This window comes from Ruditapes philippinarum, unplaced genomic scaffold, assembly GCF_026571515.1.
Source record: "Ruditapes philippinarum isolate M1 unplaced genomic scaffold, ASM2657151v2 ctg108_1_1_1_1, whole genome shotgun sequence".
Classification (NCBI taxonomy): Eukaryota; Metazoa; Mollusca; class Bivalvia; order Venerida; family Veneridae; genus Ruditapes; species Ruditapes philippinarum.
This window is the reverse complement of record NW_026855637.1, coordinates 108,881-124,313: the sequence shown is the minus strand read 5'-3', so window position 1 is coordinate 124,313 and position 15,433 is coordinate 108,881. Positions and strand designations below refer to the sequence as shown.

Sequence of the window (15,433 nt, the reverse complement as noted above, 5' to 3'; positions counted from 1 at the left end):
TATAGAGTGGCTACTCAGATGCCTATACTTATATTTGCACAGTGTAAATATGTGTGAGGGGTTAAACGGGTGCATGCAAAATATACATTAATTAAAGGCACCTTTTTCTGAGTACCTTTTTCTGAGTCTTCTGGTCGTCGTCTTCATTCTTTTGTTATCGGTTCTCGTCGCATTTCTCTGCTGTCAGATCTTCTGTTATTTGTCGTCACTTTCGTTCTTCTGTTATTAGTCATCGTTGCAGTTCTCTTGTTTTCAGTTCTTCTGTTATTGGTCGTGATCTTCGTTCTTCTGTAATCGGTCATGGGCTCAGTTCTTTTGTTGTTAGATGTTCTGTTATTGGTCGTCTTCTTCGTTCTTCTCCGTTCTTCTGTCATCCGTTCTCGTCTCTATTCTTCTGTAATCAGTCCTGGCTCCGTTTTCTTGTTGTCAATTCTTCTGTCATCCGTCTCTGTTATCGAACCCCGTCCTCATTCTTCTGTCAACAGTCCTCGTTTCCGTTGTCTTGTTGTCAGTTCTTCTGTTATCGGTCCATGTCCTGTTCTGTTATCGGTACTCGTCTTTGTTCTTGTCCATTCTTCTATCATTGGTTCTCGTCTTTTTTCTTCTGTAATCAGTCCTGGTTTCCGTTTTCATGTTGTCAATTATTTTGTCATCGGCTCCCGTCTCTGTTATCGATACCTGTCTCCATTCTTCTGGGATCAGTTCTATTTATCGATTCTCGTCTCTATTATTCTGTTATTCGTCTCCGTTGTCTTGTTGTGAGTTTTTCTGTTATCGGTCTCTGTCCTATCTATTCTTTATCGGTTCTCGTCTTCGTTCTTCTGTCATCCGTTCTCGTCTCTTTTCTTTTGTAATCAGTTCTGGTCTTTGTTTTCATGTTGTCAATTGTTCTATCAGTTCCCGTCTGCATTGTTCTCGTCTATGTTATTCCTTTTATCGGTCCTCGTCTCTATTTTTCTGTTACCAATCCTCGTTGTCTTGTTGTCAGTTGTTCTGTTATCAGTCCCTGTATCTGTTTTTTATGTTATCGGTCGACGTCTCTGTTCGCTTATTGTCAGTTCTTCTGTTATCGGTCCCTGTCTCTGTTCGCTTGTTGTCAGTTCTTTTGTTATCGATCCCTGTCTCTGTTCTTCTGGTATCGGTCGACGTATATATTCGCTTGTTGTCAGTTCTTCTGTTATCGGTCCTCGTCTCTGTTCTCTTGTTTTCAGTTCTTGTCTCCGTTCTTCCTTCTGTTATCGGTCGTCGTCTTCGGTCTTGTACTTTCGGTACTTGTTTCCTGCTCCGTTAAGGTCTTCTTTTATTTCTATTGTTGCCATCATTATGTGTCTATGTCCTGGTTTTGTCAGTCTTGTAGTCATTTATTCGTTCAGTGGAGTAGCGGGGGATCGAACTCACGACCCCTTGATTTGTAGGCAGACAGTGTTACCACTGCACCATTGCGCCCGCTCTGAATAATAACCATTTTTGAAAATCCTTTATACATAAAATACTATTTCAATGGCTAACAAAAGGTGTATTACAATTATATTTTAACACCTCTACTATGTAGCCAACCCACGTGACTTTTATATATGGTCTTCATTTTTTACAAGTAATATTTGTATAGACAACTTTGCTGTTACTTTAAGATATCCTAGAAATTTATTGGAGGGTACCCGGAATGATGTGATAATCTTCAACCGTGATTGAATTCCAAAATTTTCGAGAGCTGTCATGGTATAGCAAGCACACGTAGCAATCTCCCGGTTTCAGACATTTTATGACTCGATGAAAATATGGTGTTGTTATTGTTGTTGTTGTTTTTAACTTTAACTTTAAATTTCAAATTAAATAGTCACTTATTTTTAAACAAGATGGTAAACTTAAATATGCCCAAATGTCATCAAGAGCAGTTTTGCATTTGGAAGGAATGTATTTTTCAGACTGTAAAAATGAAACAAACAAAAAATTAAGAGACGATATTTGGTGATTGGTAATTTAGATGAATATTTTTATTACTTTTGACATTTAAGTTATTTACCAATTTCAACTTTGCTTTTCTCGAAACAGCCTGATATTGTCAGAATTGTCAGCAAAAATAAAATTGAGGTACCACATGGGGAAAATCTTAAGAAAGTAGTTTCGTCATTGAAAAGTGTGAAATTATATTTTGATAATTTTCACTGTGAAATTATCAAATATAATGTTCACGGATAAATCAGTAATCCACTGAAAAGCATAAAATAAAAAAAATTATGAAACTAATGTTAGTTAAAGTCATATCTGCTAAAAATGTAAACGTCATTGTTACTTCCGCAGTAGCACAGACGGTTAAGTGATTGACTGATGTGTGAGAGGTCTATGGTTCGATTCCTACTGGTGCCAATTTTTTAAGACCTGTTTTTTTTGTTTTTGTTTTTTTTTTTTGTGAGGGCGCAGTATGTATTTTAAACCACTTGTTGTCTCGGTTTGTGTTGTGTTTATGGCATTGAAATGACACTTTTTGACATTTCAAAATAATTTTTGAATACTCATTTTAAACCATAAATACCATAATAAGTGCAAAATATATGAAAACAAAATGAACAACTTAAAAAAATCATAGCTACAAATAATTACGGAACACCTGAAGTCACATTTTCCAAACTTTCTCCCGGAATTGAATTCGTTTTTACGAGATAATAATTCCCAATTAGAAATATTATTTCGTTTTAACGAAATATAAAATCTTAATTACGAAATATTGATTCGTTCTTACGAAATATTAATTTGTTATTACGAAATATTTATTCTTTGGTAATATTTATAAACTAAGTTTATTGTTCAATATAAGTCAAGTAAACAAAACATTAAAAGTGATTTTTTTTTCAATCTTAGCTAGTCTTATACCTTAACGCGCTAGTAAAACAGTACTGTACATGTATATACTGTTAATTGAGCCATTAGGCTTACATTCGCTATATTTGGTGGCCAATCTCATTAAAATCTGATCATATTGAATAATCATTTTGACAATAATAATTAATTGCATCATATTGTATCATATTTTTAATGACCTATTTTAGTAGTTTTAAGCGGCCATTTTGAATTGACCTTTTGAAGGTCAAGGTCAATTTTATTTTCTTGGTATCCACCCTCATCGTCTTCAGCATACCCATATTAGGTTAAAACACTCAAGATATTACTTGTACTATAAAATGCCTCTAGCATTCATATTTTCTTAAAATCAGTCCTGTCTATAACTTACCAGCAATAAAAAATTATTTTGGAAATATTTTTTTTTTTGTGATATTGATATTTGAGCCATTAGAACACAAAATGTGCAGTGACAATCCTTCAAGAAATTTTAAATAGTAAAGTTATAATTTCATCGGACAAACCACAAACATGTTGAAAGTTTAGTCTTCATTAACACTGATTAGTAATTATTTTAATAAAGATACAGCAAAGACATGAACTATGAGTTAAGTTTATGAATTTCCAGTATACTCATTTTCTGTTTTACTTTTTTTAAAGTATTAATATATTATACGGGTGTTTCAGTCATAGTATTTCTTGATTTGAAACCAGCAATGTAAATTAACATGGCCAAATTGTATAATTCTATTCAAATGCCTGTTCGTGCCAGAAATAACGCACAGGTGGGCACCTGTGGCCTTCCTCCGCCAGTAAAAAAGCTGGAAAATTATCATATGATCACTATATACTGAGCGATGTAAAACCCAACCAAACAAAGTAAGATTTCATTTTATATTATTAATCGTTTGTTTAACATAAATGTACATGGAGAACGGATAAGCTGTAAATATAATTACAAAAGTACAAATTATCATTTTATATCGTTTCAAAAGATGCTTACTATGCATTATTTTGTTTTATATGAACAAGATTATTTTGAATTAGCAACGGGTATCTCCAAACATACGTTAGGTATGATATCGTAAGTATTATGTTAAAATTGAAGAGAAACGTGACTTTATAAAAGAAAACCACAAAAAGTTAATTGAGTTTTTTTCCAAACGAATTCAAATAAAGACCAAAAGTAAATGGCATCATAACTTTCAAAGTATTGGATGAATTGGGGGAATAACATCCAAGACAGAAATAAGATATTATATACCATCTGCCTCACTAAATGATGCATCTATTTAATAATGTCGAGATATTATTGGATCCATAATTACGTTCCGTCTCATATTGTTAGAAAATGTCGATACAAAAAAGACAGAATTTATGAAGATATGTCTGTAAGGATAATTACTATCATAATATATTCTAGATTTACTGGATTAAACCGTATGTTTTGCATAAATACTGACTAAATATGAACCGATAAGAATATATTTTGCATTTTTTTGGTGACAATATATTGATTTATGCGTGAGCAGATAGGGAACACTCACGTTAATTAATGTACAATACATTTATTTAAAGTGATATTCGAACACTGTTTTGTTCTTTATTCTAGAAATGTTGTAATAGTTTTCGGATTAGTTTGTGTGTGCAAGGGAATGTCTTTGTTTCGGCTAAAAGAACTAGCTTGTTTTTGTGTTAACACGATATATAACAGATATTTATCAGATTAACTAGATATTTTATCTCTTAGTAATACGAAGATAAAAGATAAATAACGAATGAGTGTCTAATTTCAAAAACACAAAAATGTGACCAGAACTGTCTACACACTTGAGACTGTAGATCGGTAAAAATGAAACAGTGCAACATCCTTCACACCTAGCACTGATGTGAACGTTACTCAATTTTCAACGCTTAGAAGTGCTGCAATTAATGATCCCAAAGGACTGTGTCGATTAATGTTTTCCTGTACAATATCTGTAGCATGACAGTTTTTTTTTTGAAACAGATTATTTAAATATCTATCAAAACTGACATGTATTAAAACTGATAAATACATGTATATGCTTGAAAATTCATTTCTCAACGTTTGAAAATTACCAGGGTCAGATTAAAACGTGCAAAATGCATGATCTATGGATCACTGAAGTTGGACAAAATCATTATTTTTACTGAAGTTACACTGAAAGGAAAATGCACAGTATAAATTCAGTTGAAACTATTATTTCAAAATGACTTTGGTTGCTTCAAATGCCTCGGAATAAAAAATAATACAGAAGCCTGTGGGGTGCAGAAATAAAAAGATACGGAAGCCTGTGGGGACTTCAAAAATGAACAATATGGAAGTCTGTAGGGGCTTCAAAAATGAAAAGTTACGGAAGCCTGTGTGGAACAGAAATGAAATGATATGGAAGCCTGTGGTGCTTCGAAACGAAAAGATATGGAAGGCTGTGGGGCACAGAAATGAAAAGTTTCGAAGCCTGTATATGGCACCGGAATATATAGGTGATGTCGTTTCTTTTGCGTTATACAACACAACGAGGCAGGCTATCGTAAGTACAGAGCTACATCATTACTTAAATTGTGAAGAAGACGTTATCGGCATCAAAAATGTCTTTGATAATTATTTTGAAATACGCGATATATTCAGAATTCAGACATGCAAAGTATTTGTTATCGAAAACGTTACGTTTACGTTAAAATCGAAATATCATGACGACATTATTTCTGCTAACAGACAACCTGAGACATTATCACTGACATGTAAATTTATTGCAAAAATACGTACGTTTCATAATAGTTACATAATAGTATAATAGTGTGTTATGAAAAATACAATAAAAGTAATTTGAAAAAAAAGTTTTTTTTTGTTTTTCTTTCAATAAGTTTGCCCTAACTTTCTGTCTAACATTTCTGAAAGAGATATACTCTGTATGGTCTGATGTTTTTAAATTTCTTTTTCTATTAATTTGAACGTAAATAAATATTTGTTAACAATTATACACTTCATTCCAGCTGTTTTCAGTAAAAACTTTTAAACATGTGAAAATAATCAGAATTGGTTATTTACCCTTTTAGAAGTTAAACTATCGTCGGGTACCCTAAATTCGTCTCTGTCCTAGAGTCAACACCCTTCCAGTGTATATCAGAAAGTCTCAACAAATTGTCGTTAAGAGAGAAAACAGTTGGATATTTTTAAACATCATAGTAAATTTAATGTATCTGCCAAATTTCTTCAACATAGCTTGCTTGGATCATTAGAAAATAGATATAGAAACAGTAGCACTGTAAAATGCTCAGGGTGACGAATCATGGCCACCCGAGGATATATTTGTCAAGGGTACAGCATATATTCTTGGATAATACCCATGTTTACATTTAGTTTAATATCATTCATTTAATAGTTTAAACCATCCTCGGTAATCATTCACGGTAACCGTCCTTGTTAGCCTTCCTCACTACGCGTCCTCAGCAAACAATCCCCAGTAATCATTCCCATAGCTGTCCTCAGAAACCGCTATCGGTAACAATCAGTAACCATGTACAGCAGCAATACACCATCCTTGGTAACTATTCGGTAGCCGTCCTTGCTAACCTTACTAACGTCCCTTAGTGACCGTCCTCGGTAACCATCCTAAGTAACCGTCCCTCGGTAACCCTTCTGAATGTTCGTCCTTGGTTACTATATCCTCGATAACCGCCATCGGTAACTTACATCTGTAACCGTCCTTGGTAACAGTTCTCGGTAAATATCTTCGGTAATCATCCTCGATAATCATCCTTGGAAACCAAGACGGTTTAGTATTAAAGTAACGTGTATGGAAATTGTACCATGGGTGTCCGACGAAGATATGTTGAAATTCTTTTGCAAGGATATGTTTTTAGAAATGCATTCTCTGTGTTCTTATTTAGTTTTGGTGTATCGGTAAATATTTCGTTAAAAATGCTAAGAAGCTGATTTCAAGTAAAAGTCATCTGTCACTGAAAAATGCTTGTACTTGAGTAATATTCAAATACGTATTTTGCTTAGTTTTATTATTGTCATTTCAAGCTGATCCTCCTACGGATATAGCAATCATTGTTATTATTGTTATAAGAAAATTAATAATACTGAACAAAATAAAATTAAACCTGTCGAAAAACAAAATAAGATCGTGATGGGTGTAGGGAGTTTCATAAATATTCTCAAAGTTCTTGCTGTGGTCCTTTTCAGTTTCCCAAGCCTTGTCTACTGATCCCTTTTTCCTAAATTGTTTTGGATCTTCCTCAGCCGCAGACGTTTCACTTGAAGTATCATCTTTATGCTTTCTGAAATAGTAACATTTTTTTAGATAAAAAAGATTTGCAAAACTTTTACAATAAGGATTTACAAACATGTGTAATAAGAAACATAATAATTATTTTGGAGGCGAATTTTCATGTCACGATGACGTCAAATGCGACGTCATTTAAAACTTAGCCTGCCGGTGGAAAATGATTCTATCAATGCGACCATGGTGTCCTGATCGTGGTCTCAGTCAATACTTTTCCGATAAATGATGAATGGTTTTGTCCAGATTGAAGGATTGACACGTTTTTTAAGATATTAGCATGGAAAGGGTGTAAGAATGATACAATTTTCTTTTGTTCATTCAATATTTTCTATGTAGAATATTTACCTCGAGAGCGTCACTTTTGCTAAAAATTTGGTAAATTTCTGAGCCCGAGGTCCCATCTTTTTTTCTTCGGTAGCCCATTTATGCCATCGACATATATATACCGTGACTAGCGTCTCAATGGTACATAATATAAAAGTCATTATCAAGTATACACCTGAAATAAAAATAACAAAATAAAATAGTTTATTATTAAAGCATGCTTAAACTTATAATTTTATTATTTCACTTTCATACATGAAGTATGGAGAATTTTATTATTTTCATACTTTAAAGCTGATATATATTATACAAAAACATGTTTTTGCCGAGATTTTTTATAGTTATTTATGAAATAGTTGAAATTCATATTAAATAAAGAAATAAGTTTTTAAATTACGATACAATGATACAACTAATAAAAACATAAGATGCTAGACCCCATCAAAGACTGACTACGATCCATGTATTTAAGATCAACCCTTTTTTTTACGCACAAAATAAAACATTAAAAAGCATCCAGTTAAGAATACAATAAGGGTCCAATAAGGTATACTGTATACATTGAATATATATATTTTTGTACAAACTTACTTAGACCACAGACATGAGTTGATGTTGGTGGAATGCTGTCCGACACAAGTGACAACAAAACAGACAGTGATAAAAGAATCGTCAGAGAAAATCCAATCTTATCACCGCCCTCTACCGGTAGCATGAAAACAAATGGCCCGAGCCAGGCAATGGCAATCACAGGCAGGATCATGTTTAAAACATAGTAGGAATATTTTCTCTTTAATTGGAACGAAAACTCAATCACAGATATCTTATAAACACCAAGCATCCTGAAATTAAGTGAATACACAATTAAACCGTGATCAAAGGTGACGTCTTTGTATAATTCATAAAAATATATGAAATGGTAAAACTTTTCTTTTAATTAACCATTACCTAAATAGATTTGTAATGAAAAAAATATGTACATTGTATTAATACACGAAATGAATTTGTTCCAGGCATATCTTACAAGAACCGAAATTTGCAATAATTATGATTTAATACATTTCTGTATAATTATGCATAAAACCTACATCAATTTGGATTAAAATGTATTAAACAACAATATAATCGAAAATAATCAATATTAATCATATTTCATATGCCATGGTCGGCAATACTGGTCTGTAGTGAAATACATGTATATGGTATTCTAAGGTGGGCACTTATGACTGTCTTGTAGATAAGGAATGAGTTAAAAGAGTGATAAGAAAACAAATGTGTCTTTGCAACGGACGATGTAAATTATTCATACTTTACATTATCAAGTAAGAAAACAATATTTATTTGTACATATGAAAACATACTTCTCTGAAAATTGTTTAAATACTTTTAACATATTTATTATAATTTCTGTTTACACTGTACTTACTTGGCCATATGCTATGTGTAATTCAAAAGTTATAGTAGGGGCGGTTACCCAAGTTTCCACATCAGCTTAGTAATATAAGAGTTATTCACCTTCGATTATTTTAGTTCTCCAGTTTTTAGTATGGAATATGCCTAATGGACAACTTAGACAAATTTGAGCCTTTAAGAAGTAGTTCTTTTCAGAATAATCTTTGCTTCAGAACTTCAAGAGCTCAGAAAATAATCAGCTTTAATACTCACCAATCTCTTTTATTTATACTGCTGTCGGCGACGTCCCATTCACCGCTTTCTTCGTACAGGTCAAAGTTCACATTTTGGGCAGACGACATTAAGTCCACGTGTTCATCAAGGTACATCATGGGGGCTACCTATTATATAGGGCAATATGCATTTGTATTATTTATTAAAGTGATATTGCTGATTGATTTGCCTCCAATCTGTCGCTTTTCGGATTTGACTTTCCGATAATTATTTTTTATAAAACTGAGAAAAATCCGTTGATTTGTGTATGCGTTTAGTGTATTGACATTACAGCTGGCTCATTTATTTTGTGACATTAACAACAGTGTGAGCTGAATCATTGAAAACAGTAGCATGAAAAGTTTGTGAAAATAACATGCATTTTACCTATTTTAACTAATCAGGAATTTTAGTGTCAATTACAAGTAAAGTGATTGCAAAATATTCAACCCGTTAAGATATTCTATCTTCAACAAAATGCAAATTTCTTCTAATCATGATACAAAAATTTGCGAAAAAAGTCTTTACTTTTAACATAATAAATATCTTAAATGAACTTGTCCATTCTAAAGCATTTAGGATTGTAAGAAAACAAATGAAAACAAGGCAGTGAATGAACGGCTAACAGTACAGAACATGATCAAACAGCGCGTGTGTACCGGCTGATCCTGGTCTTCATTGTTCGTCTGCTCTGTTCACGTGGATTGAATTAATTGCTTCCAGAAGGCTAGAGGTAAGTTCATATTATGACCTTTCAATACTTTTTACTTTTATTATCGATATTATAGTATTATTTCTAATTCTATATGGGTGCCTTGTGTGTACACTTTTAGCCAAAAGCATTTTAATTGGCCGACAATATAATACTAAAAGAATAAGATAATTTGAAAGAATATCAGCATAACGTTTAACATGGCAATATTTATACAATTATAAAATGAGTTAGTAGGGACGTTTTGATTAAATAAATCCTCAAGTGTCGGCCAAAACAAACTGACATTGACGTCAGTTCGGTTACATTGAGCCTGCTCATGGACAGTAGTTGTAAGTGCAATCTTCTGGACTAGCATATCAAGAACTCAATATTGAAATACAATGATGTAACGGATTTAAATTTAGATTTTAAAAAGCATCTTCTGGTATGACCATGTGGCGCTTACCATATAGAAACTTCTGTGTGGCATCTTCATGCTAATCCATGAAAAATTATGGTCCAAAAGTATGGTTCCCAATCAACAGAACTTAAAAGTTTAAAACCAAATTTAGTAAATTTATTACAAACCAATAAGACAATGAATAGTTGGTTGATTATATAAAGTTTTAGTCAGTGCGGCAGTTTTAAATCTGAAATCCTGACACGCCGTGCCGAGCAAACCCAGCAGACAAATGGTAACCAATTATGGTGAAAAAATAAGTAAAATAAAAAAAAAACATACTCTAATTTTGCAAATTTGAGTGTCAAAGGGGTAGAACTTTATATTAACAGTGCACTGTGATACAAGGTTGACCGCTGTGACCCACAAGACACTTCCGTTACTCTGAAGGAGTACAGGATTACTTTCCAAATCTCCATTATCATTTATGATCTTCACATCGTACGCTCTGTAATATAAACAATTTTGTAATATGACACAATCAATTAGATATTGCGAAAATTGCAATTGTTTAGCTTTCACATTAAAAACTTAAAAGACAAACATCCGGAAGGTTTAATTTTTGTACTAAATTAGTTTACCTCTTAAACAGCTTCTGTATGCGTTGACGTGAAAAAAATAATGCTTTTTTAAGAGACATACGATAGATGCGGTCAACCACACGAATTACATATTTAATGAGTTAAAAGTGTCCGAAGTAAAATTATCGTTCTTAGCGAAATCCAACATTTGAACCAAATGCAAATAATTAGTCAGTGCTTCTCTATCATCGGCTCTAAGCCTTCACAGTGTTGCATTAAAATGTAAAAGCCCTCGTAAATATAACTGAACTTACGAATTAGAAATTACAAGTGGAGGTGACCAAACATCCGAACGATAAGTGAAGAAACTTTCCATGCCTCCAACATCGGACGCATTCCACTGAAGTCGATCATCCTGCCACTTCTGAAGAGGATATATATATTATGAAGGTATTTAAATTTAAAAGTTAATTGTTATTTACCAACATAATTCATATTCTTTATAAATATAATGTTATTATAATTCTTAAAGATCTAGCCAGATTTTTTTTTTGTTTAAGGTCTATTTAACTACTAGTATCATGGAAATATGTTGATATAGATTTTTGTTTTTGGTTTACGTCGCACAGTATAGGTCACATGGCGACTTTCCAGCTTTTACCGGTGGTGAAACACCTCAGGTGCCCCACTGTGCATTATTTCAGGCACAAACAGGCACCTGTGTAGAACCACCGACGTTCCTTACATCGAAATTCTAGCAGGCAAGTTGTTTGAAGTCAACGACCCTGACCACTTGACGATGGACGCCCCTTGATATAGATTTTACTAAGACAACATTTTCAATTTATAATTAACCTTTTTTAAAGTTTTAATTTACATTATAGTCAACATTTAATTCATTTCTGACATTGAAAACATATACTTACAGACGTCAGAAAGGCGGCACAATCCAACTCCTGCATAATGATATCCTACAAAAGATATCGAAGGTTAAGTTAAAGATATGACATCGCGTCTGAATCTAGTAATATAATTGTGACTTTTTTCATTATATGTAAATAAGATACATAAACAATTCCCTTTAAACAACATGCTATTCAACATGTATCATGATTCTTTTTTCCCTATAAATCACTGGACATATCACGGATGTGTGCACATCCCTTGTTATCATAAAGGGAAATAATTTTAATCCATGCGGACCGTGGTTATACTTTGCTCATCATTCGGTAACTATTACTGGATTAATAATGGGGCAAATTATTATAATTTGGTAAAGCGTGATGGTATGAGCCGTGTCACGACAAAACCAACATAGTGCGTTTGCGACCAGCATGGATCCAGACCGGCCTGCGCATCCGCGCAGTCTGATCAGGATCCATGATGTTCGCTATCAGTTTCTCTACTTGTCATAGGGTTTGTAAGCGAACAACATGGATCCTGATCAGACTGCGCGGATGCGCAGGCTGGTCTGGATCCATGCTGGTCGCAAACGCACTATGTTGGTTTTGTCATGGCGCGGCTCATATGATCATATAACAAGATAAGGTGTTGATACTCGTCATAATATCAACATTTTATTTTCAAATAACTCCTTGAATTAGATTTCAAGTTAGGCAAAGAGATAATTATAAATTAGAACAGATACGGTTACAGATGATGATTGCATACACTGAATGTTTCCTATCTGCTAAATATGAATATTTTAAGATTCTGTAAATGCACCCTTCGAGTCATATTCCGGGCATTAAACAAGAAAAATTGTAAAATGACAGACAGAATAAGACCATTCTTATCCCTGATTCCGAAAGGAACAAAGATGTGAATATACTATACGAGTATGTCATGACTGATGTACAATGCTTCGTCCACTCTCAGAACATTTGTAAATTCAAGCCGTACTATGATCAAGACCATGCTTCGTAATAATTGGTCCAATTATTCTTAAATCATATTCAGTAAAACATATGCACATAAATTTGTTAACATATAGATTTAAAAAATGTATGTTTTTTACAATACTTATATGCTAAACTTTACATACGTAAGATTTATAAAAATAATGATCATTACTTTACTTACTATGAGCATATGTATATAAAGTAAATAAAAATTAATGAATGTAGAATCACTCACAAACTCGGTTATATGCATGAGGCCAATGTCTATATCTATAACAGTCTGGTTTGTTGGTCGATCTTTACTGTTATTATTAGCAAATATTTGAGTTCGTAATTGAGCTGCATTTGCTGGTGTATATTCTGTAGTTACAGCTGGTAGAAAAACTGAAACATAAACAATTGAATTGAACAAAATATTACATTATTGATGTGTGTATGTATGTACGTACGTATGTACGTTCGTTCGTTCTTTCGTTAATTGATTGTTTATTTATTTATAAATATTTTTTTTCTTAAACTTTTACTACATGAGCATATTGTGAAAAATGGCTTTTTTAATTAAAAAAAACAAAACTCCTGTTACAAGTTCAAACTGCTATGAAACTATATAAAAATGCTTCAATACTGATCAAACATGGCACAAATGTTGACTGAGCCATAGCTTTTGTAACAGCATCATGAGCATGCTCAATCATTAATTTCCTGTTACAATGACACGGGGGACGTCTCAAAATTGTCAAAAATTCAATATATAATTTTTCTGCTGCAACTTCTAGATGGATTGAGATAGAGTAAATGGCTTTTCAGAGTTATTTACATGTTACCTTAAGATCGACCTGAAGCCTTTTTAGCCTCTCACAAGTCCAAAATGTTCTTAGCGTTGAGGAGGGCTACTGTTACCCAAAACAGGGTAAACGTTCCCCTTCTAGTACCCCTTCATGTACTCTTTTGATAGGGGGCAGCGCAGAAAAAGTGATCACATTTTTAATAACACTTCTCAAACGAAAAACAGTGTTTTGGACCTTAATAGGTGAAAAGCCGTCAAACACGTCTTTGTCAGGTAAAATGTAAATGCAAGCTATAATTTGTAAAAAGGCATAACTATGAGAACATAACTTTAAAAAGTAGAAGCAATAAATACATATAATTATGTATTTAGAAATGATTTTTTTTTCAAAACAATAACAAGCATTGAGTATAAATGTGATACAAAAACACAATAAAACAACATTTTAACTGGTAGCAGCTTTAATGTTAATATCAGTAGTATATAAATAACACATGGGTTTGTGGGTAACAGTAAAAATATCATCCCGAGGAAAATACTGTTACCCTCGGCTACGCCTCGGGTAACAGTATTTATACGAGGGATGATATTTTTACTGTTACCCACAAACCCATGTGTTATTTATTTTATTACCCCGAACAAATACTGTGATGATCTGAATTTGTCAACTAAATCTAACTGTAACAAAAATAAACCAAGAGAAGCAATAACTAAACTGTCCTTACCTTGCAAGTGTTAAGTGTACTGTAGGCCTACTTGAGAAGCTGTTTTTCTTTTATTCTTTAGGCAAGTGATGATATCTACCAGTCATAAACATAAAATAAGCTGTGTTTTGTTTAGAAAACAAAACACTAACCCATTTATTAGGTTATGATCTGTGAAATCTGATTCGTCTGCATCTAGAATATTCTTCGCATGGTTTTTGACAAAGTGCATTTAGAAAATAACGATGATATTCTACAGAAGTCTGTCCACCAACTCTATCTGTAACGTTTCACTGGTTAAAATAGTTAAATAATCCTTTGTTGCATGCTTTAATCGTCTGCATGTTCCAGTTTGACACAAAATTATTCACATTACAATTACTTCCGTTGAAAACGGATGTTTCCTTTTGACTATTTAACAAAACGATACTTTATACGCGAAAGGAACTCTAGGGTGCAGAGAACTAAATTTTATGAGAGTAATAGTTACTTCGGCGATGCCCTATCGTCGAAAATAAGAATGAATCGAGAAAAAAATGGCGGCCATTTTATTTCATTTTATTTAGAAAATAGACCACGTGACCAGATTTTATACTGTTAAAAAATACTGTTACCTATGTAACAGTACAAAATTCTTAGTCACGTGGTACACTTGCAGTAACAGTAAAAATAACTCCCAGAGGCCTATGTCAAATTAGCATTACGAAAAAAGTGAGGGGTAATAATATAAATTAATGTTTGCAAAGAAAGAAATAGTACTAATAAGCAAAAAGTCAATCTACTTTACGTGTGATGTGTTATAGCACTTGTGCCTTTCAAAAACATTATATCTACATAGCTGCAAATTATTATTTAAATTTTCAAACGTTTTCATGAAAACAAAACAATAATACATTTTGTACACTTATATTTACAAATACAAAATAAAAACTAGATTCAAAATAAGACTAACCTAAAATGACGAAAAACATCATCACCGCCATAGTTCATCGACAGCAATGTTATAAAGAAACCTTTTACAATTGATAGATGCCAAACAGCAATATTTAATCACATGGAAAGTCCACGCTTTTAAACCTCCCTAAAAGGCATGACATTTACTGCAAGTACACACAAAATCGATGTTCCTAATAAATGTACTATTTATTTAACAAATCACTTATAGCAGTGCAAAAGATTAAGAACTAAATCATTTTAAGCTTATTACTTATTATATATACACGTCC

General features: G+C 32.9%; 1 protein-coding gene across 1 annotated transcript; it reads right to left on the bottom strand.

The window, feature by feature from the left end:
* Positions 1-467: 467 nt before the first annotated feature.
* On the bottom strand, positions 468-11,823 carry LOC132743972 (neuronal acetylcholine receptor subunit beta-3-like). The gene is made up of 9 exons (XM_060732572.1): positions 11,742-11,823; positions 11,130-11,239; positions 10,577-10,742; positions 9,141-9,268; positions 8,067-8,317; positions 7,497-7,650; positions 6,970-7,146; positions 6,443-6,618; positions 468-604 (listed from the first exon to the last, which is right to left on the bottom strand). Exons 1-9 carry the CDS (start codon positions 11,775-11,777, stop codon positions 468-470), a joined length of 1,335 nt encoding a protein of 444 aa, XP_060588555.1. The 5' UTR covers positions 11,778-11,823.
* Positions 11,824-15,433: the final 3,610 nt, after the last annotated feature.